This window comes from Pipistrellus kuhlii, unplaced genomic scaffold, assembly GCF_014108245.1.
Source record: "Pipistrellus kuhlii isolate mPipKuh1 unplaced genomic scaffold, mPipKuh1.p scaffold_m20_p_15, whole genome shotgun sequence".
NCBI lineage: Eukaryota > Metazoa > Chordata > Mammalia > Chiroptera > Vespertilionidae > Pipistrellus > Pipistrellus kuhlii.
Genome location: NW_023425460.1, coordinates 46,750,421 through 46,765,745, shown reverse-complemented (window position 1 = coordinate 46,765,745; position 15,325 = coordinate 46,750,421). Strand labels below are relative to the sequence as shown.

At 49.6% G+C, this 15,325-nt stretch overlaps 1 protein-coding gene and 1 non-coding gene across 6 annotated transcripts; one reads left to right on the top strand and one right to left on the bottom strand.

Annotated features, from left to right (window-relative positions):
- Positions 1-2,494: 2,494 nt before the first annotated feature.
- EEF1AKMT2 (EEF1A lysine methyltransferase 2) lies at positions 2,495-12,432 on the bottom strand. 5 transcript variants are annotated; one of them, XM_036439348.2, is made up of 6 exons: positions 11,056-11,211; positions 9,706-9,771; positions 8,554-8,668; positions 7,375-7,482; positions 5,322-5,538; positions 2,495-2,854 (listed from the first exon to the last, which is right to left on the bottom strand). In XM_036439348.2, exons 1-6 carry the CDS (start codon positions 11,184-11,186, stop codon positions 2,760-2,762), a joined length of 732 nt encoding a protein of 243 aa, XP_036295241.1. In that variant the 5' UTR covers positions 11,187-11,211; the 3' UTR covers positions 2,495-2,759. The 5 variants fall into 5 exon arrangements, with proteins under 5 accessions (XP_036295241.1, XP_036295242.1, XP_036295243.1 ...); XM_036439349.2 differs by having other exon boundaries at positions 8,550-8,668; positions 11,056-11,130; XM_036439350.2 differs by lacking the exons at positions 9,706-9,771; positions 11,056-11,211 and adding an exon at positions 12,421-12,432 and having other exon boundaries at positions 8,550-8,668.
- Positions 12,433-14,494: 2,062 nt separating this feature from the next.
- On the top strand, positions 14,495-14,598 carry LOC118719645. Its single transcript, XR_004988210.1, has one exon. It is a non-coding gene; the product is annotated as a U6 spliceosomal RNA (small nuclear RNA).
- Positions 14,599-15,325: the final 727 nt, after the last annotated feature.

Genomic DNA, 15,325 nt, shown 5'->3' with positions numbered 1-15,325 from the left:
TTTTCCGCTGTGGCCTCCCAGACACATCAATACGCAAAACAATAGGACTTAGGAGAGCGTAACTCGGAGTCCATTGACATAGCAGGATGCGCTGTTTCTTTACCCAGCAATTTAAGAAAAATTACTCCAAAGCCAAATAAAGGTTCATTACTGACACGAGTCCCTGAAAAATGAAGGTCTCTGGTAGCCTCTGCGAGACAGTGTCACAGAAATGAGAAAACGCAGACTCGGGACTGAGACACATCATCCACACAGACTGGGGTTCCCGTATGTGCCCCCACCCGTACCCCGAAAGCTGGCCCGTGACGGAGGGAGGCGGCCGCGTCCTGCCACCACAGGGACTCATTCGCCAACAGCCGGGCTCATTCTCCAAGGGCTTCCGGCGCGCTGCCGGGCGCGGCAGGTTCACTCACCACAAACGCCGGTCCCCAGAGCAGCGCTAACCTGCACCGGCCTCACACAGCGCCCGAGAGCTCCTGTGGGTTAACTGGCGCAGCCACCATTCGGGCCCGGAGCCTCCGGAGGGGCCTGTGCAGGAACAGCGGCATCCTAAGGATCTGTGAGGCTGCACGGAGGAATCTCCTTTGCATTTCAAACAAGTTTCCCCAAAATAGCCTTCTGATGAAATGAAATTCCGATCCCACCTCCTTCTCCGGAGAAAACAGCCCTCGTTGGGGAACCACTGCCGGTTCTCCAGCCCCCACACAGCGGTGACTGACCCCGTCTCCCGGCACCGTGTACGCCTCGCTCGGTAACCCGGCAGCACTGCCTGGCCTGGCTGGAAAGCTGGCATTATTGGAAAATACTGACTGACTGTTAGCGTTTTGGGACTTTCCGTTTGTTCTGATCTCAAGTTCTGAGGGGCTTCCAGCAGGATTCACCTGGTAAGAAACCCCCCTTTCTAACCGAACCCACAGCTCCCGTCCCCCAAACCCTCCCCTCCACACCAGACAGCTCACCCATCACAGACCCGAGGAGCTTCCCACAGAGGCCACCCCCAGCTCGTAGTGACTGCAGCCCAGCGCCCCACTGGTCACCGGAAAGCCCCATCTGTTAGGCTGGCGCTTTACAACAGCATATGCTTAACAGCTCAAAATCCCAAGAAAGTACTCCTACTATTATCATATTTGAAATCAAAGATTGTAATGTGAAAAGAAAACAAAGACAGATCTCCTCCATAAATTAAAAACTACATGTTTCTGGTCTAAGATCCCATATCTAGTCTGTAAAATCAACACTATTTTAAGTTTAAAAACATATTTTAATTTCTCAGTTTTTAAATGTTTAAAAATAAAGCTTTTCAAAAAATGTTATTTATGTTTATTTATGTAAATGTCTTCAGTTATCTTGTGCAAGGCAGGCAGTAATTTTATTTTATTTATTTTTAATATATTTTATTGATTTTTGTACAGAGAGGAAGGGAGAGAGATAGAGAGTTAGGAACATCAATGAGCCGGGACCGCTTTGGCTCAGTGGATAGAGCGTCGGCCTGCGGACTGAAAGGTCCCGGGTTCGATTCCGGACAAGGGCATGTATCTGTTTGCAGGCACATCCCCAGTAGCGGGTGTGCAAGAGGCAGCAATGAGAGTCATCGATCAGCTGCCACTTGCACAACCCCTACTGGGGATGTGCCCGCAACCAAGGTACATGCCCTTGACCAGAATCGAACCCGGGGCCCTTCAGTCCCCAAGCTGACGCTCTACCCATTGAGCCAAACCGGTCCCGGCCAGGCAGTAATTTTAATGGTTGATTAATACTGGTCTTAATCAAACCACCTTCCCTGCTCACACGTGTCAGAGTAACTTCCTCGGCCTCGGGGCTGAGGCCCCGGTCCTGACTGGGCCGGTCCTGTAAGGGAGCGGGGAGACCCCGGGCACAGAGGGACACGGCTCGAAGCAGAGCTCTCCATAACCGCCCAACCTCGCTGACCGTGTTTCTGAGGCGCATCCTGCTCCCTCCCTGAGCTGGACAGAACTGCGGGCCTCAGTCAGCGCCAGAGAACAGCCCGATCCACCTGCACGAGCTGCTGATGCGCAGAAGCAGGAAGCAGGAGGCCTGCCTGGGAACCCTGGGAAGACTCAGTAAGACAAGAGAACACGGAAAAGATAAGATACGTAACAGAGCATGGTGCAGGCCGGTACCTGTACCTTAGCCGTCTTTCTATTTGCTCACCTGCTTCCTATTTTCCCTCACAGCGGAGAGAGTGCCCCCAGCCACAAAATTCAGCCTCAATTATATTTCTGGTCAACCGATATAATCCCGAATTTTGTGTAACTATAAACGTGAAGGTTAGAGGTTTTCTCAGATATTACACAATTTTTTTTAAATAACCACCATCCAACCCAAAATAGTAGGCTCATGATGTTTCCTACTCGGATAGAACACTAATAAAGTTGTTTTGCTTATCATTCTGGCCCTGGAATAGTTTGGAAATCTTAACACAGAGCTATCTTCAATTCACTGTTCCCGGGGCACAAAAGTCAGGAATGCAGGCTTTCTGTAAATCCATTTACTGCTTTCAAGCTGTCAACTGGTCAGCAGGTACAGGAAAGTGTTTTAATCAAGAAGAAAAATATTTACATTTCAAACACAGAGAACATTTGGAGTTACGCTGGCTGGCTCAGGCTGTCGCCGCACGCCCGGGCCCTGTGTCCGCGCCATGTGCAGCCTGTGTACTCACTGAGCCGTCACGGCCTGCATCTCCTCCCGTTTGCTGCTGTGGCTTCTCTACCAGCTCTGCGCATGGCCAGCGGAAAACCTCACGTTTTTTGGAAAACCACTGCAGCCACAGTGTTTCCAGACCGGCCTCCAAAGCTGAACTTGGGTGTTGGCAACACTTCGAAAAGTTCAAATCCTGCCGGACAAAATCCAAACACTCTTATTAGGACTGAATTGCAGTTAGCAACAGCCGTGTGAACAGTGGACTTCAAACCCTTTCTAAAACTGCGATTCCACTCGGAATGTGACGGCATTCCCAGTTCTCCTGCCTGTAAGCAATGTGTCTTCACCCGGGACACTGACTTGAACAAGAAACAGACCAGACTGAAAACCACTGCAGAGGCGGCTTCTCAGGCACCCGTTCCTCCGCCTCCCGGGCCGGCCCGTCCCCTCGCACCCCTGTGCCGGCGCCACCTGCTCGCTCAGTTGTAAGAAAGACAAGTTCCTTGGACATTAAGTTAGAACATCTAGTATCTGCCAAATGTTTCAAGGAATCCTCAACAGATCAAATGACAGCACTAATGTTTACGTAACCAGGCTGTAAAGGAGAAATGCACGCTTCGTTTCAGTGGTTTGATAACATTTACGTTTCCAATAAAGAAGGAACCGTAAAGGCTGCGTAGCAAGCCCTCCCCTGAGCAAAGGAACCAGGCGCAGGTCCTGAGGCGTGAGAGGCTGCGTGGGGTGGGGGAGGGCAGGGCGGCTCCCATCCTCCAGACCACGCTCAGAAGAGGCTCTGGCGCCGTCTGCAGTCTGACGTCACTATTTCTCTCTCACTTCCTGTGGCAGCACTGCACTTATTGAATATATATGTGTTTTTCTTTTACAATGATTTCAGAGAGGAGGGAGAGGGAGAGAGAACATCAGTGATGAGATAGAAACGGATCGGCTGCTCCCGCACACCCCACACTGGGGATGGAGCCCACAACCCAGGTGTGCACCCTTGACTGGAATTGAACCCGGAATCCTTCAGTCTACAGGCTAACGCTTTATCCACTTAGCCACACCAGCCAGGGCTCATTTCGCTTACTAAAATTCCACATTTTGCTCTAAAACGGAACCTGAGTTAGGGACATGGCCAGGAGTTCTCAGCACGAGCCCGCAGCATTCTGCACAGCAGGCCTGCTCCTCATCACACACAGGCTGCCCGGCCCAGCGCCGCCCAGCACTCACCGGCGGCGGCCTCAGGAGGCGGAAGGCAGGCCTATGGACCCGGCCTGGGCGGTTCGAAAGGAACTGCGCCTCCCGTGGGAGGTAATCAAGTTAATGACATGAAATAAAGACCGCAAATCACAGGGGCTTCTTGCTTCCCGGGGCAACAGCCAAGAAGCCACCGGCTCAATGTCCAGCCTCACACACTGCAGGTTGCACATTGTGAACCTGCTGGAGCCCCTGTGCGCACAGGATGTGCTCAGTGTCCCCACCCCTCAACCCCACCCCTTACCCCTCCCCCTCCCCCCTCACCACCACCCCTCACCCCCACCCCTCACCCCTCACCCCTCAGCCCCACCCCTCACCCCTCAGCCCCACCCCTCACCCCCACCCCTCACCCCTCACCCCTCAGCCCCACCCCTCAACCCTCACCCCTCAGCCACACCCCTCAACCCCACCTCTTACCCCTCCCCCTCACCCCTCACCACCACCCCTCACCCCACCCCTCACCCCTCAGCCCCACCCCTCACCCCTCACCCCTCAGCCCCACCCTTCACCCCTCAACCCCATAAGCCACCTCTGAGCTAGGTGCACACTCCGCCCATAAGCACTTCCCTTAGCTTAGAACTGAGGTTCAAAACCTAACCGCAAAGCAGTGCCATCACTTAGGCTCCAACCTGAAAATCCCCATTCCTCTGAACCCTCACTCCTAAGCCGAGAGGATTCTAAGGAAAAAACAAGCCATGGCCAGAGGTGAACTCTCAGGGAACTTGTCCAGAAAGACCGTGCTCGACAGGAATGAACCAGCAGGCACGGAGTCGCAGAGAACACGCCAGGAACATGCCAAAGAGCGAAAACCATTGGTGAGCAGACAATCCCCTCAATTCTCACAAAAGCCCGCTCAGAAGACGGCGCCCATTATTCTTTGGCCCTGGGGCAGAGAGGAGCCCGTCCGGGCACCAGCCACCTGGAAAAGGCAGATTTCTACCACCGAGTCCGTGTGCAGTGTCTGCGATGTTAGCACGGTCCCACAAACACCTCCCTGGCCACTAGAAAGACACATGTATGAAATTAGCACGCATGCAAGGCTTCAGGAACACTGCTTCCGTCTGCGCGGCTGCTGGCAGCCAGGGTAAAGGCGGGAGCACAGAGCATGAGCTTTCTTTGTTTGCTTCCAAGTCAGAGATTATGCAGCTTAAAGAACGAACTCCATGTTTATGGGCTCATAAAGTTTAGTGCTTAACTGCAGGGATTTCTTGGAAATTTTCACAGGACTCTGGATCCCAACAGTATCACCTCTCTGCTCTTTGCATGTAAGTGAAAAGCATGACCAAGTTATGAACAGAGAAAAGCCGGCAATTCCCACGGACAGGAGGGGAAACGCGGCAGCTCCGGGGAAGCCGGGTGCAGGCCTTACTCCCGAGGAAACACTCCCACAGCCCGGCCAGTACCTTCCCGGAACTCGTTCCGCAGCTCCTCCGCGGTCCAGTTGCAGGAGGTGATCAGGAAGAAGCCTTCCGGTCGCAGCACCCTGGAGAGCGCGCTCACATACTGCCTCCTCTTCTCGGTGGCTCCGTCAGGACTCAGGCTTATGGCGTCCAAGGTCCCTTTGTCCACGCAGACCTGGAAGCCAGACAGCTCCTCGGGGAGATGCAGGAAGTCCTCCACCTGCACGAGGAACGGGCCGAGGTGAGAACCACCGCCACACCGTCTTCTCCGGCTTTCAAAGTGATCCGTAAAAGCATCATTCGTTCCCATGGCCTTTTACACATGAAAACATACTTCCAACTTCACAGTCACTTTTATGTGCTCCAAGATCACGAAAGCTAAGATTAGTGAGAGACGGTGTTTCCTGGACATTCCACAGCTATAAGACGTGGAAACAAATCAAAGTCAGGTGCGGTGCCCAGTCCGCCAGCTCGCACCAGAGCCCGCGGGGACTTCTGCTGAAAAGCGGAGTATCTGAGCTATTCCTAAAAATGACAACAATCCCGGGAGCTCAGACAGACCACTGGGAATAAGATGGTTTTCAGCGAAGATGACAGATTGTATTACCTGAAGTCAAAGGTAAATGCAAGTTCTTTTGCTTTGACTCAGCAGCTAACAGAGCAACGAAGGGACGTAATGACCAGCATGAAGCTTACGAAGTTCAATGGCTGTTTCCACCGCAATCACTTAACTTCATAAACGCCACTCACTTTAGAATCCGACTCCCCGGCACCGCCTTCGTTTCAATAACCGATGGCATTATAGGCACTTGAAACAGTGAGCTGCCCCATTTCATAAATTATTCAAAGTAATCTGCCAATAGCGTTGGTGGTATAGTGGTGAGCAGAGCTGCCTTCCAAAGTAATCTGCCAATAAACTTAATTCTGAAAAGCTACTTTGAAAAAGTAACCACACGATTAGCTGATTATTCACAGAAGCTAACTAGCCATAATGTATTACCCAAAGCGCCCTTGGTGTCTGCCTTGAAAATGAGCCCTTATGTGTGTATCATGGATTTCCTCTCCCTCCCGCCCCAGTAGTCACTGTACCAGAAGCACTAATGGCTACAGCTCCTAAGAGCTAAGTTTGGAGAATTCGCTATCCTAAATGCCTGTATGAAAGTACACATTTATTCAACAAATATTTCATAGACATCCATTAAGTGCAGGAGTTTTTCAGGCCCTGGGAATGTACCCGCAAACCGGAGAGAAAAGCTCACTCATGAGAACACACTGTCTGTTCTCTCACGGGGAGAGTGGCTGAGGGGCGAGAACTGCTCTGGAAGGGGGTCAGGAAAGGCCTAAGTCTGGGGCAACCTCCGAGCCGAGACGCAGGAGGAGGAGGAGCCGCACAAGCTCATATCCGGGCAAAAGGACTGTGGGCAGAGAGCAGCGGGGATGGCGCCTGGAGGACAGGCCTGACATGTTTGAGAAGCAGAGCTGTGACTCAGCCCTGGGATGAGGAGGGAAAGAGGAATCCAGGAAGACTCTTTGGGTTTGGGTTAGTGCACCTGGAAAATAAATGATGGTATCTTTAGAAATGGGAAGGGACTTGGGGGGGAGCAGGTGCAGGTTTAAGTATCATTTTGGACTAATTGAGAGCTTATTAGCTATCCAGGTGGAACTGTAAAAAAGCAGCTTTTACAAAATGCTAGAGCTCAGAGAAGATGCCTAAGCTAGAAATATAAATGCCAGACACATCATCTCCTCAGAGATCACAGAAATAACCCAAGTATTCTTTGGTGGCATTATCCCGCTTTATACATTTCCAACTTTCTGATCTAGTTAACTCAAACTCAGGTATTACCTGTGTGTCTGCAGACACAAGGAAGTGGGGAGGGATGCGCACACTTGCACACGAGGAGGAAAATGACTTCCCCTAGCTGACGAGACTAAGAAGTTTAATACGGTTCTTAACATTATTTCATTTTGGATTGTCTGATTGACATACATTAGAAACATTTAAATTTTATAACTTTTATTAGAAATAAAAATAACATAGTAATGTAAGTAATACCTTCAACGTAATGTTAGATAACCCTTCTTTCTCTATAATACTTCTGGAAAGCTGTATCGCAGAAGGTGAGTAATCAATGCCAGTAATGTTAGAGAAACCGAGCTTTGCCTAAAGACAAAGAAGCAATTTTATACTTTAGTTTTAAAATGTTTTAATATCCTGTTTTGCCTATGAATTATATTAATAATATCCCTTTAGGACTGGGACTGTCATTCACTTTGAATAGATCAAGTAATGTATACAATCCAATAATCTATAATGCTTAAATTTTATGTAGAATCAAAACAGAAACTGGAAATTTAAATCTACAGAATGTGACAAATCCTTTGCTTTTATAGTTTATTTCTTTTTTCAAAAGGACATTCAATTTCTCAAAGCCAATGAGAATATTTGTATGTACATTTCTGCCCTCAAGCAGAAAAGTATAGTGTTAACTTCTGATGCTAACATGCTCTGGTTCACACACATAAATCGAGCATAAATTTTACTTAATACAATTAAACCATATGACTACATTTACTGCATATGAAATAAGTCCTTGATTTAAAAGCCCCTTTAGCCCAGCCAGTATGGCTCAGTGGTTGGGCACATGCCCAGGTGGGCTTGATCCCCCGGTATGGGGCGTGCAGAAGGCAGCTGACCAATGATTCTCATCATTGATGTTTCTCCCGCCCCCCTTCTTCTCTGAAATCAATAAAAATATATTAAATAAATAAATGGTAGAGATTGTAAGAATGGGTTGAAAAACATGACCTGACTAAGTGCCAGCTATAAGAAACTGACGAGTGGCTACCTGGGGGGAAGGGTGTGCCCATGCAGATGGCAGAAGAGAGGTTCCTGGGAGGAGCTACTCTGTATCCTGTGATGATTACATGAATCTCTACATGTGTTAAAATTCACAAAACTGTAATAAAGAGAGTCAATTTTGCAATACATTAATTTTTTAAATTTAAAAAAATTATGAGCAAATTTATGCTCATAATAGGACTCGGATCCTGTAGCTTTTCATTTAGTTCCTTCACCCCGTCCAGGCGGCCTCCCTTTAATACCCTGTGACTTCTCAAAGCAGGTGGTATGCTTGCTTTACCACTTTAATTTAAATGGCTAGTATCCTCCATTGCAAGTTTTCTAATTTTCACTTTAAAACTGGGCTGTAACACAAATAATAAAAGTACCAACAAGTTCAACCAGGAGAGCACCATTTCCGGTTCCAATATCAAGCACCGAAGCATCCATTGGGATCTTGTGTTTTTGCATCCACCTTATGAGTCGATTCATACTCTCCTCTCCAAACCTATCAGAAACAGAGAGTTGGTTAATCAAACAACAGAGGGTGCGGAAATCAGTTTGGCTCAGTGGACAGAGGTCAGCCTGCGGACTGAAGGGTCCCAGGTTCGATTCCGGTCAAGGGCATGTACCTTGGTTACGGGCACATCCCCAATGGGGGGTGTGCAAGAGGCAGCTGATTGATGATTCTCTCTCATCGATGTTTCTAACTCTCTATCCCTCTCTCTTCCTCTCTGTAAAAAAAATCAATAAAATATATCTTTTTTAAAAAGCTAACATTTAAAAATATATATATATAGCCGAGACCGGTTTGGCTCAATGGATAAAGCGTCGGCTTGGGGACTGAAGGGTTCCAGGTTCGATTCCGGTCAAGGGCATGTACCTTGGTTGCGGGCATATCCCCAGTAGGGGGTGTGCAAGAGGCAGCTGATCGATGACTCTCTCTCATCAATGTTTCTAACTCTCTATCTCTTTCTCTTCCTCTCTGTACAAAATCAATAAAATATATTTAAAAAATATATATATACATATATATATATTTTTTTTTATTTTTTTTTTTATTTTTTTTTTTTAAAGAAGGATATACAGCCAAGTTACAACGATAATCCATTGAAGCAGATCAGCCATATACTCCATTAAGCCATTTTGGAAAGTAAAGGGTATTAACTGTGACTGCTTAAGCTTCATCTTTACTATTATTTAGAAAAGACACACCAAAGAATAAACAGAATACATAAGGTTGGTATATTACTTATTAATGTTTCTCTCCATCAGCATTGACAATTGTATGTATTGATGGCTCAACATTTTATTGCTTATTTTAAAAGGATAATTGTAGGAAGAGAGTAATTTCCTAATACTATCATCAAGTTTAAATCCGGGTCATTAAAAGACAGAGGTTCTTTAAATCCAACAACTAAAGCCAGAATTGGTTCAAGGTTGCCAAGATTTTCAGCCTATCTTCTTTGGGATACAACTTAAAACATAAAGACAGACACACACACACACACAATCTTCCGGATTCCACTGTTTTCTGTAACTCACCAGACTTCTCCCGTGTCTCCATATTCTTGGAAAGTGTGCAGTTCTCGCGCATACACAGCATCCCAACTACAGGAATAATCAAATGCAAAGCAAGGTTCTTCAGTTAAACGGAATTAAACGTATATTTCTAATAGATGACAGAGGTTTATGCCCCATCTGTGTGGCTCAACCCATCCGATTCCAGGTCAGGGTATGTGCCCGGAGTTACAGGTTCGATCCCCAGTAGGGGGCGTGTAGGAGGCAGCTGATCCATGATTCTCTCTCATCATTTAAAAAATATATATATTTTATTGATTTTTCAGAGAAGAGAGAGGGATAGAGAGTTAGAAACATCAATCAGCTGCCTCCTGCACACCCCCCACCGGGGATGTGCCTGCAACCAATGTACATGCCCTTGACCGGAATCGAACCTGGGACCCTTCAGTATGCTGGCCTATGCTCTAGCCACTGAACCACACCAATTTCGGCTCTCTCATCATTGATGTTTCTATCTCTTTTCCATCTCCCTTCTTCTCTGAACTCAACAAAAATATATTTTTAAATAAACTAATACTTATTTTTAATAATTAAAATACATTCGTGTTATCAATGAGTTCACAATAACTCAAATCTCAACATCTCAGTGTTTGAAAAATGAAAGATAGACCGACTAGCATCACAAGCTTACACAGGTAAAGCACTTAGGTCTTAGAACAACATGTGACACACGAAAAGGCTGTGTTAGCTTTAAAAAACACACACAAGTATTTGTTCGAGGATCCCTTAGTCCCAAACACAAGTCCAAACTTCCCGTTTAAAATGTGGGGAAACAGGGATTTTTCTACCAAGACAATGGAACTCACCCAAGACAAGCTCAGCTCGCAGGATGCGTTAAGATTTACTCTCACCTTTTCAGTCCAGTCCTCGCTCCCCTACGTCACCCCCTCTTCTTCCTACTGCCCCCCCTGGCACCCCTCTCCCTTCTCACCCCCCCCCCCCCAGTCCCCTGTCCTCCTCACCGGCCCCTCCACCACCCAACCCTCCACCACCGATTCCTATGCTCACGGCCTCCGCTCCAGGCAGGTCCCTCTCCCCCCCCCCCGGGTCATTCGCGGGGAACCCCGCTCCTCCCTCGGAGCTCAATCCCGCCGGGTCCGCCCGGCTGCCCCCGCCCCTGGGCGCCCCCAGGGTCCGGACCTAAAGGCCTTCCCAGGAGCGGGGCGCCGGACCCCAAACCCCCGAGCCCACCGCAGGTCAACCCCCTCCAGTCCCCCCATCGCCCCAGGAGGCCCGGCGGGTCCCCGCGGCTCCCCAGCTTCCGAGCCCCCGGCCGCCAGCCCTGCGTCCCCCACCCGGGGGCGCCGCACTCACTGCTCCCGGGTCCCCAGCGCCGACGGGGCGAAGCCGCCCGCCCCGGGACTGGCCTCCCGGGCCCGCGCCGCCGGCGCCGCGCCGCCGCCCGCGCTCATCCCTCTCCGCGCCGGGAGCCGAGCGGCCGCCATAGAGACGGCGCGGGGCAGAGCGGCGCGCGGAGGGCGCCTCTAGGCGGCGGGAGGCCGCCCTCTCTACTGCTCCCGGCCGCCTGACCTCCCGGCCCCGCCTTCCTCCCAAGTCTGGGTCCCGAACCCCGGCCGGGGCGGGCCTGGACCCCGCCTCCCTCCCCGGCCCTCACCCGACGAGGGATGCACCCCTCCTTCTTGGAGTTGCTCGCCGAGGCCACCAGATTTGGGAGCTGCTGTTTGTAAGGTCTGGCGGTGGGTAAGCCACGCCAAAAACCCAAATGCACAAATCACGTGGTGGGCAGATCTGGGAACTTTTTTAAAAATATATTTTTATCGCTTTTAGAGAAAAAGGGAGAAGGAGAGAGGGAGAGAGAGAGAGAGACATCATTGATGAGACAGAATCACTGATCGGCTGCCTCTTGCACACCCCACACTGGGGGTGGAGTCCGCGACCCAGGCCTGTGCCCTGACCGGAGTGGAACCGTGAGCTCCCGGGTCACAGGTCCTCCCTCAACCACTGAACTACCGGGCTGGGCAGATCTGGGAATCTTTATTTGGCTTTCGGCTACTTTTATTTGTGGCTGGGATTCTGCCTTAAAAATAACATTCTGGTAAGAAGAAGAAAAAAGTAAAGATAAAAATTATGAACAACAAATACATATCTATCAACAAGTGAACCTAAAAATCAAGTGAATTAAAAATCTGAGGAACAGAATAAATTGGTGAATATAATAGAATCAGGAGCATAGAAAGGGAGTGGACTGATAATTCTCAAGAGAAATGGGGTATGGGGGTGCAGGAAGAGACTGGGCAAAAATCGTACACCTATGGATGAGGACAGTGCAGGGGAGGTAAGGGCAGAGGGTGGGGTGGGAGTTAGGTGGAGGGGAGCTATGGGGGAGAAAAGAGAAACAATTGTAATAATCTGAACAATAAAGATTTATTAATTTTTTTTAAAAAAATAGCATTCTGGTCTCTTCTAACGGAAGTCAATAGGAGGACATGGGAATTTATGCCCAAAGTAAGGAATGCCCTAGGACCCCACCCCCAAATACGCCCATCAAGGGGATCAGAGTGATGTGGAGGAAAGAGCGCTAAGTGAGAGATAAGATGCCCGCCTGGCTGTCTCAACGCTGCCCCTCCCAGGGCCCCTGGACACACGCAGACCCCTCACCTCCGTGTGTCTCCGTGTCCTCGCCTGTACCTCGCTCTAAATGGATGGTGTCCGTTCCACCAGATTGCTCCCAGCCAGTGAACTTGAAATTCCTCGGTCTCTTGGTCTAGTTGTGCAGTATAATGCGGAGAGGGCTTACCCACCAAAGCCTGGGGGTGTCTGTACTGCGATGAAATGCTGGCAGGTTCTTGTCCCAGGCAAGGATCTCAAAGGCCCCTGGCAGGGCTGCTTCCCACGAGAGGAATGGGTCCTCGGCCACGTTTCCGTTGACTCTGCAGACCCAGGCCTCCGAGGTTAACAACCTCAACAGTTGCCTTTCCAGCCAGAAACCCCAGTTAGGACCGAAAGTGCCTCTTCTCCTCACAAGGCGTCCCCATGGGCAGCCACCAGGGATAGAGTCCGGGGACGGGGGAGGGAGGCCATGCGTGCGGTGATTAAAGAACCCTCCGAAGAGGAAAGAGGCCTCATTACGGAGGAATCAAACCCCCAGACGCCACGGCCAATTAGTGCTGCCGGCGAAGGGCTGTTTTCCTCTTCTCTAGACCCCGATGCCGGAGAAAGCAGGCTTAATGTGGCTGAGAGGGTCTTAGGAAGTTCTGGGTTATAATTAATGAGCCATGAAAGATAAGGCCGTCTTGTCTGCAATCTGATGTCCTCCTCGCACTGAAGTGGTTACTGCTGTGTGTGATGAATGCTCTAGGCTTCTGGTATGCAGCCCTGGAAAAACCCTGTTTATGCAGAGTCCCTCCTCTGGCTCCAGGATTACCCCAGCTGTTTAGTCCTGGAGGCTGGGAGGACACCACCTCTGCCCGCCCAGGGCAACGGGATTCGTGGCGGGAGGTGGAGAAGCTTAGTCCCAGCAGGCTGCCCATCACCAGGGAGAAGCTGGAATGGCGAAGGGACACAGTGCCTCCCACCGGGGCCTGTTCCATGGGGCAGGAGGGCGGCTCTGAGAGTACCTGGGTGGCCTGTCTCTCTCTCCCTCCTCCTGCAGCAGGGTGCCCTGCTGGCTCACAGCAGCTCTGATACTGGGCTCCCAACAATTCTCAACAGCTTCCTCGTTCACAAGGCAAGGGCCCTTTCTCTCTCTCTCTCTCTCTCTCTCTCTCTTTCTCTCTCTCTCTCTCTCTTCTGCACGCCCTATTGGGAATCAAGCCCATGACCCCGGCATGTGCCCTGACCAGGAATCGAACCGTGACCTCCTGGTTCATAGATCGACGCTCAACCCCTGAGCCACATCAGCTGGCCAGGCTTTACCTCTCTTGATTGACCCTATAGGGGTTAACAAAGCTTAGCACGTCCCGTTTCAAAGCCCCTCCTTCCCCCCAGCACTACCTGCTCTTAAGTGAACCTTGTAAAAAGGGCAGCTCCAACCGAAACCGTGTGGCTCAGTGGACAGAGCGGCAGCCTGCGGACTGAAACGTCCCAGGTTCGATTCCGGTCAAGGGCATGTACCTTGGTTGTGGCACATCCCCAGTAAGGGGTGTGCAGGAGGCAGCTGGTCGATGTTTCTCTCTCATCCATGTTTCTAGCTCTCCCTTCTTCTCTGTAAAAAATCAATAACATATATATATTTTTTCTTTTTTTTTTTAAATCAATCTTTATTGTTCATATTATTACAAAGGTTCCTCATTTCTTCCCCCCTCCACCAGGTTCCCACCCCACCCTCCGCCTCTTCCCAATCCCCCATTGTCCTCTTCCATAGGTGCACAGTTTATGTTCAGTCTCTTCCTCCCTCCATTTCCCCAATAGTAAATCCCTTTTCAGATAGTAAATCAGTTACTTAGCATTTTCTCATATCAATAATACCTCCACATGCCCAATGATACACTTCACACAAAAGACATTTCCAAATAGGTCAACCAGCCTCATCCAGGCCCCACCCAAGGCACTCACAGATCAATAACATATATTTTTAAAAAGGGCAGCTCCAGTTGGACTCCCAGGATTTGGGCCTTCACCTTATCCTGTGTGAGTGTGGGGAAGCTTCTTAACTTCTCAGGCCTCAGTTTGCCCATCCTATAACCAGGGTAATAATGTTGCCCATGGCTAGGGCAGCTATAGAGATTAAAGGAAACAATTTCTGTAAAGTCCTACATGCCTGATGTATAAATACTCAACAAGTGCTACCTCAGTGCTCGCTTTGGAAGCACACATGCTAAACTTGGAACGACGCAGAGGTTAGCATGGCCCCTGTGCAAGGGTGACATGCAAATTCGTGAAGCGTTCTATATTTTTAAACTAAAAAAAAAAAAATAATAAATGCTACCTCAGTTTCTTCAGCCATAATTGTAGTTTAAAATGGGTCTCCTTCAGTGGCTCAGAGGTTGAGCATGGACCCTTGAACCAAGAGGTCACCGGTCTAATTTCTGGTCAGGGCACATGCCAGGGTTGCAGGTTCGATCCCCAGTAGGGGGCGTGCAGGAGGCAGCTGCTCTCATCAATGTTTCTATCTATCCCTTCCTGTTTCTATCTGATAAAAAAATAAAAAAATCAATAAAAACATATTAAAAAAATTTTAAATCCTCCTGTAGAGGATTGTTAGCAGGATTAAATAAGTCTGTACAATGTAAAGAGCTTAGAACAGAGCCTGGCATACAATCAGTGTTCAGTAACAGTTAGCCATCCTATTAGTAACTCCCATCCCCTGCCCTCAGCTACAGATTTCTACTGCAGTTGCCTAGATGCCTCTTGTTACATTCAGCTCAACCTGCTGAAAACTGAACTGTCTTGCACAGCTTTCCCCCATGACCCTATCCCTCCATCCCTCTTTTCCCTCTGCTCTCCACCCCCCTGGTCCCAGGCCATCCTCCCATCATTCTGTGCTCCCCTCCCCCTCCCCACACAGCTCCTCCTGGTCTCTTGGCTCAGGGACCTTTTTCAATCCTGTCACCACCGCGCTGTGTTCTTCGGGCCGCTCAGGCTCGCAGCTCGCGGGAGCCGGTTGTTTGGACACATTTTGAAG

Bases quoted from the DNA above. Each gene is read 5' to 3' on its own strand.
- EEF1AKMT2 (XM_036439348.2), bottom strand. From the start codon at position 11,186: ATGGCGGCCGCTCGGCTCCCGGCGCGGAGAGGGATGAGCGCGGGCGGC. The intron at 9,772-11,055 runs GTGAGTGCGGCG...TTATTCCTGTAG, and splicing joins GCGCTGGGGACCCGGGAGCA to TTGGGATGCTGTGTATGCGC. The intron at 5,539-7,374 runs GTATTACTTACA...TTCCTCGTGCAG, and splicing joins TATCTAACATTACGTTGAAG to GTGGAGGACTTCCTGCATCT.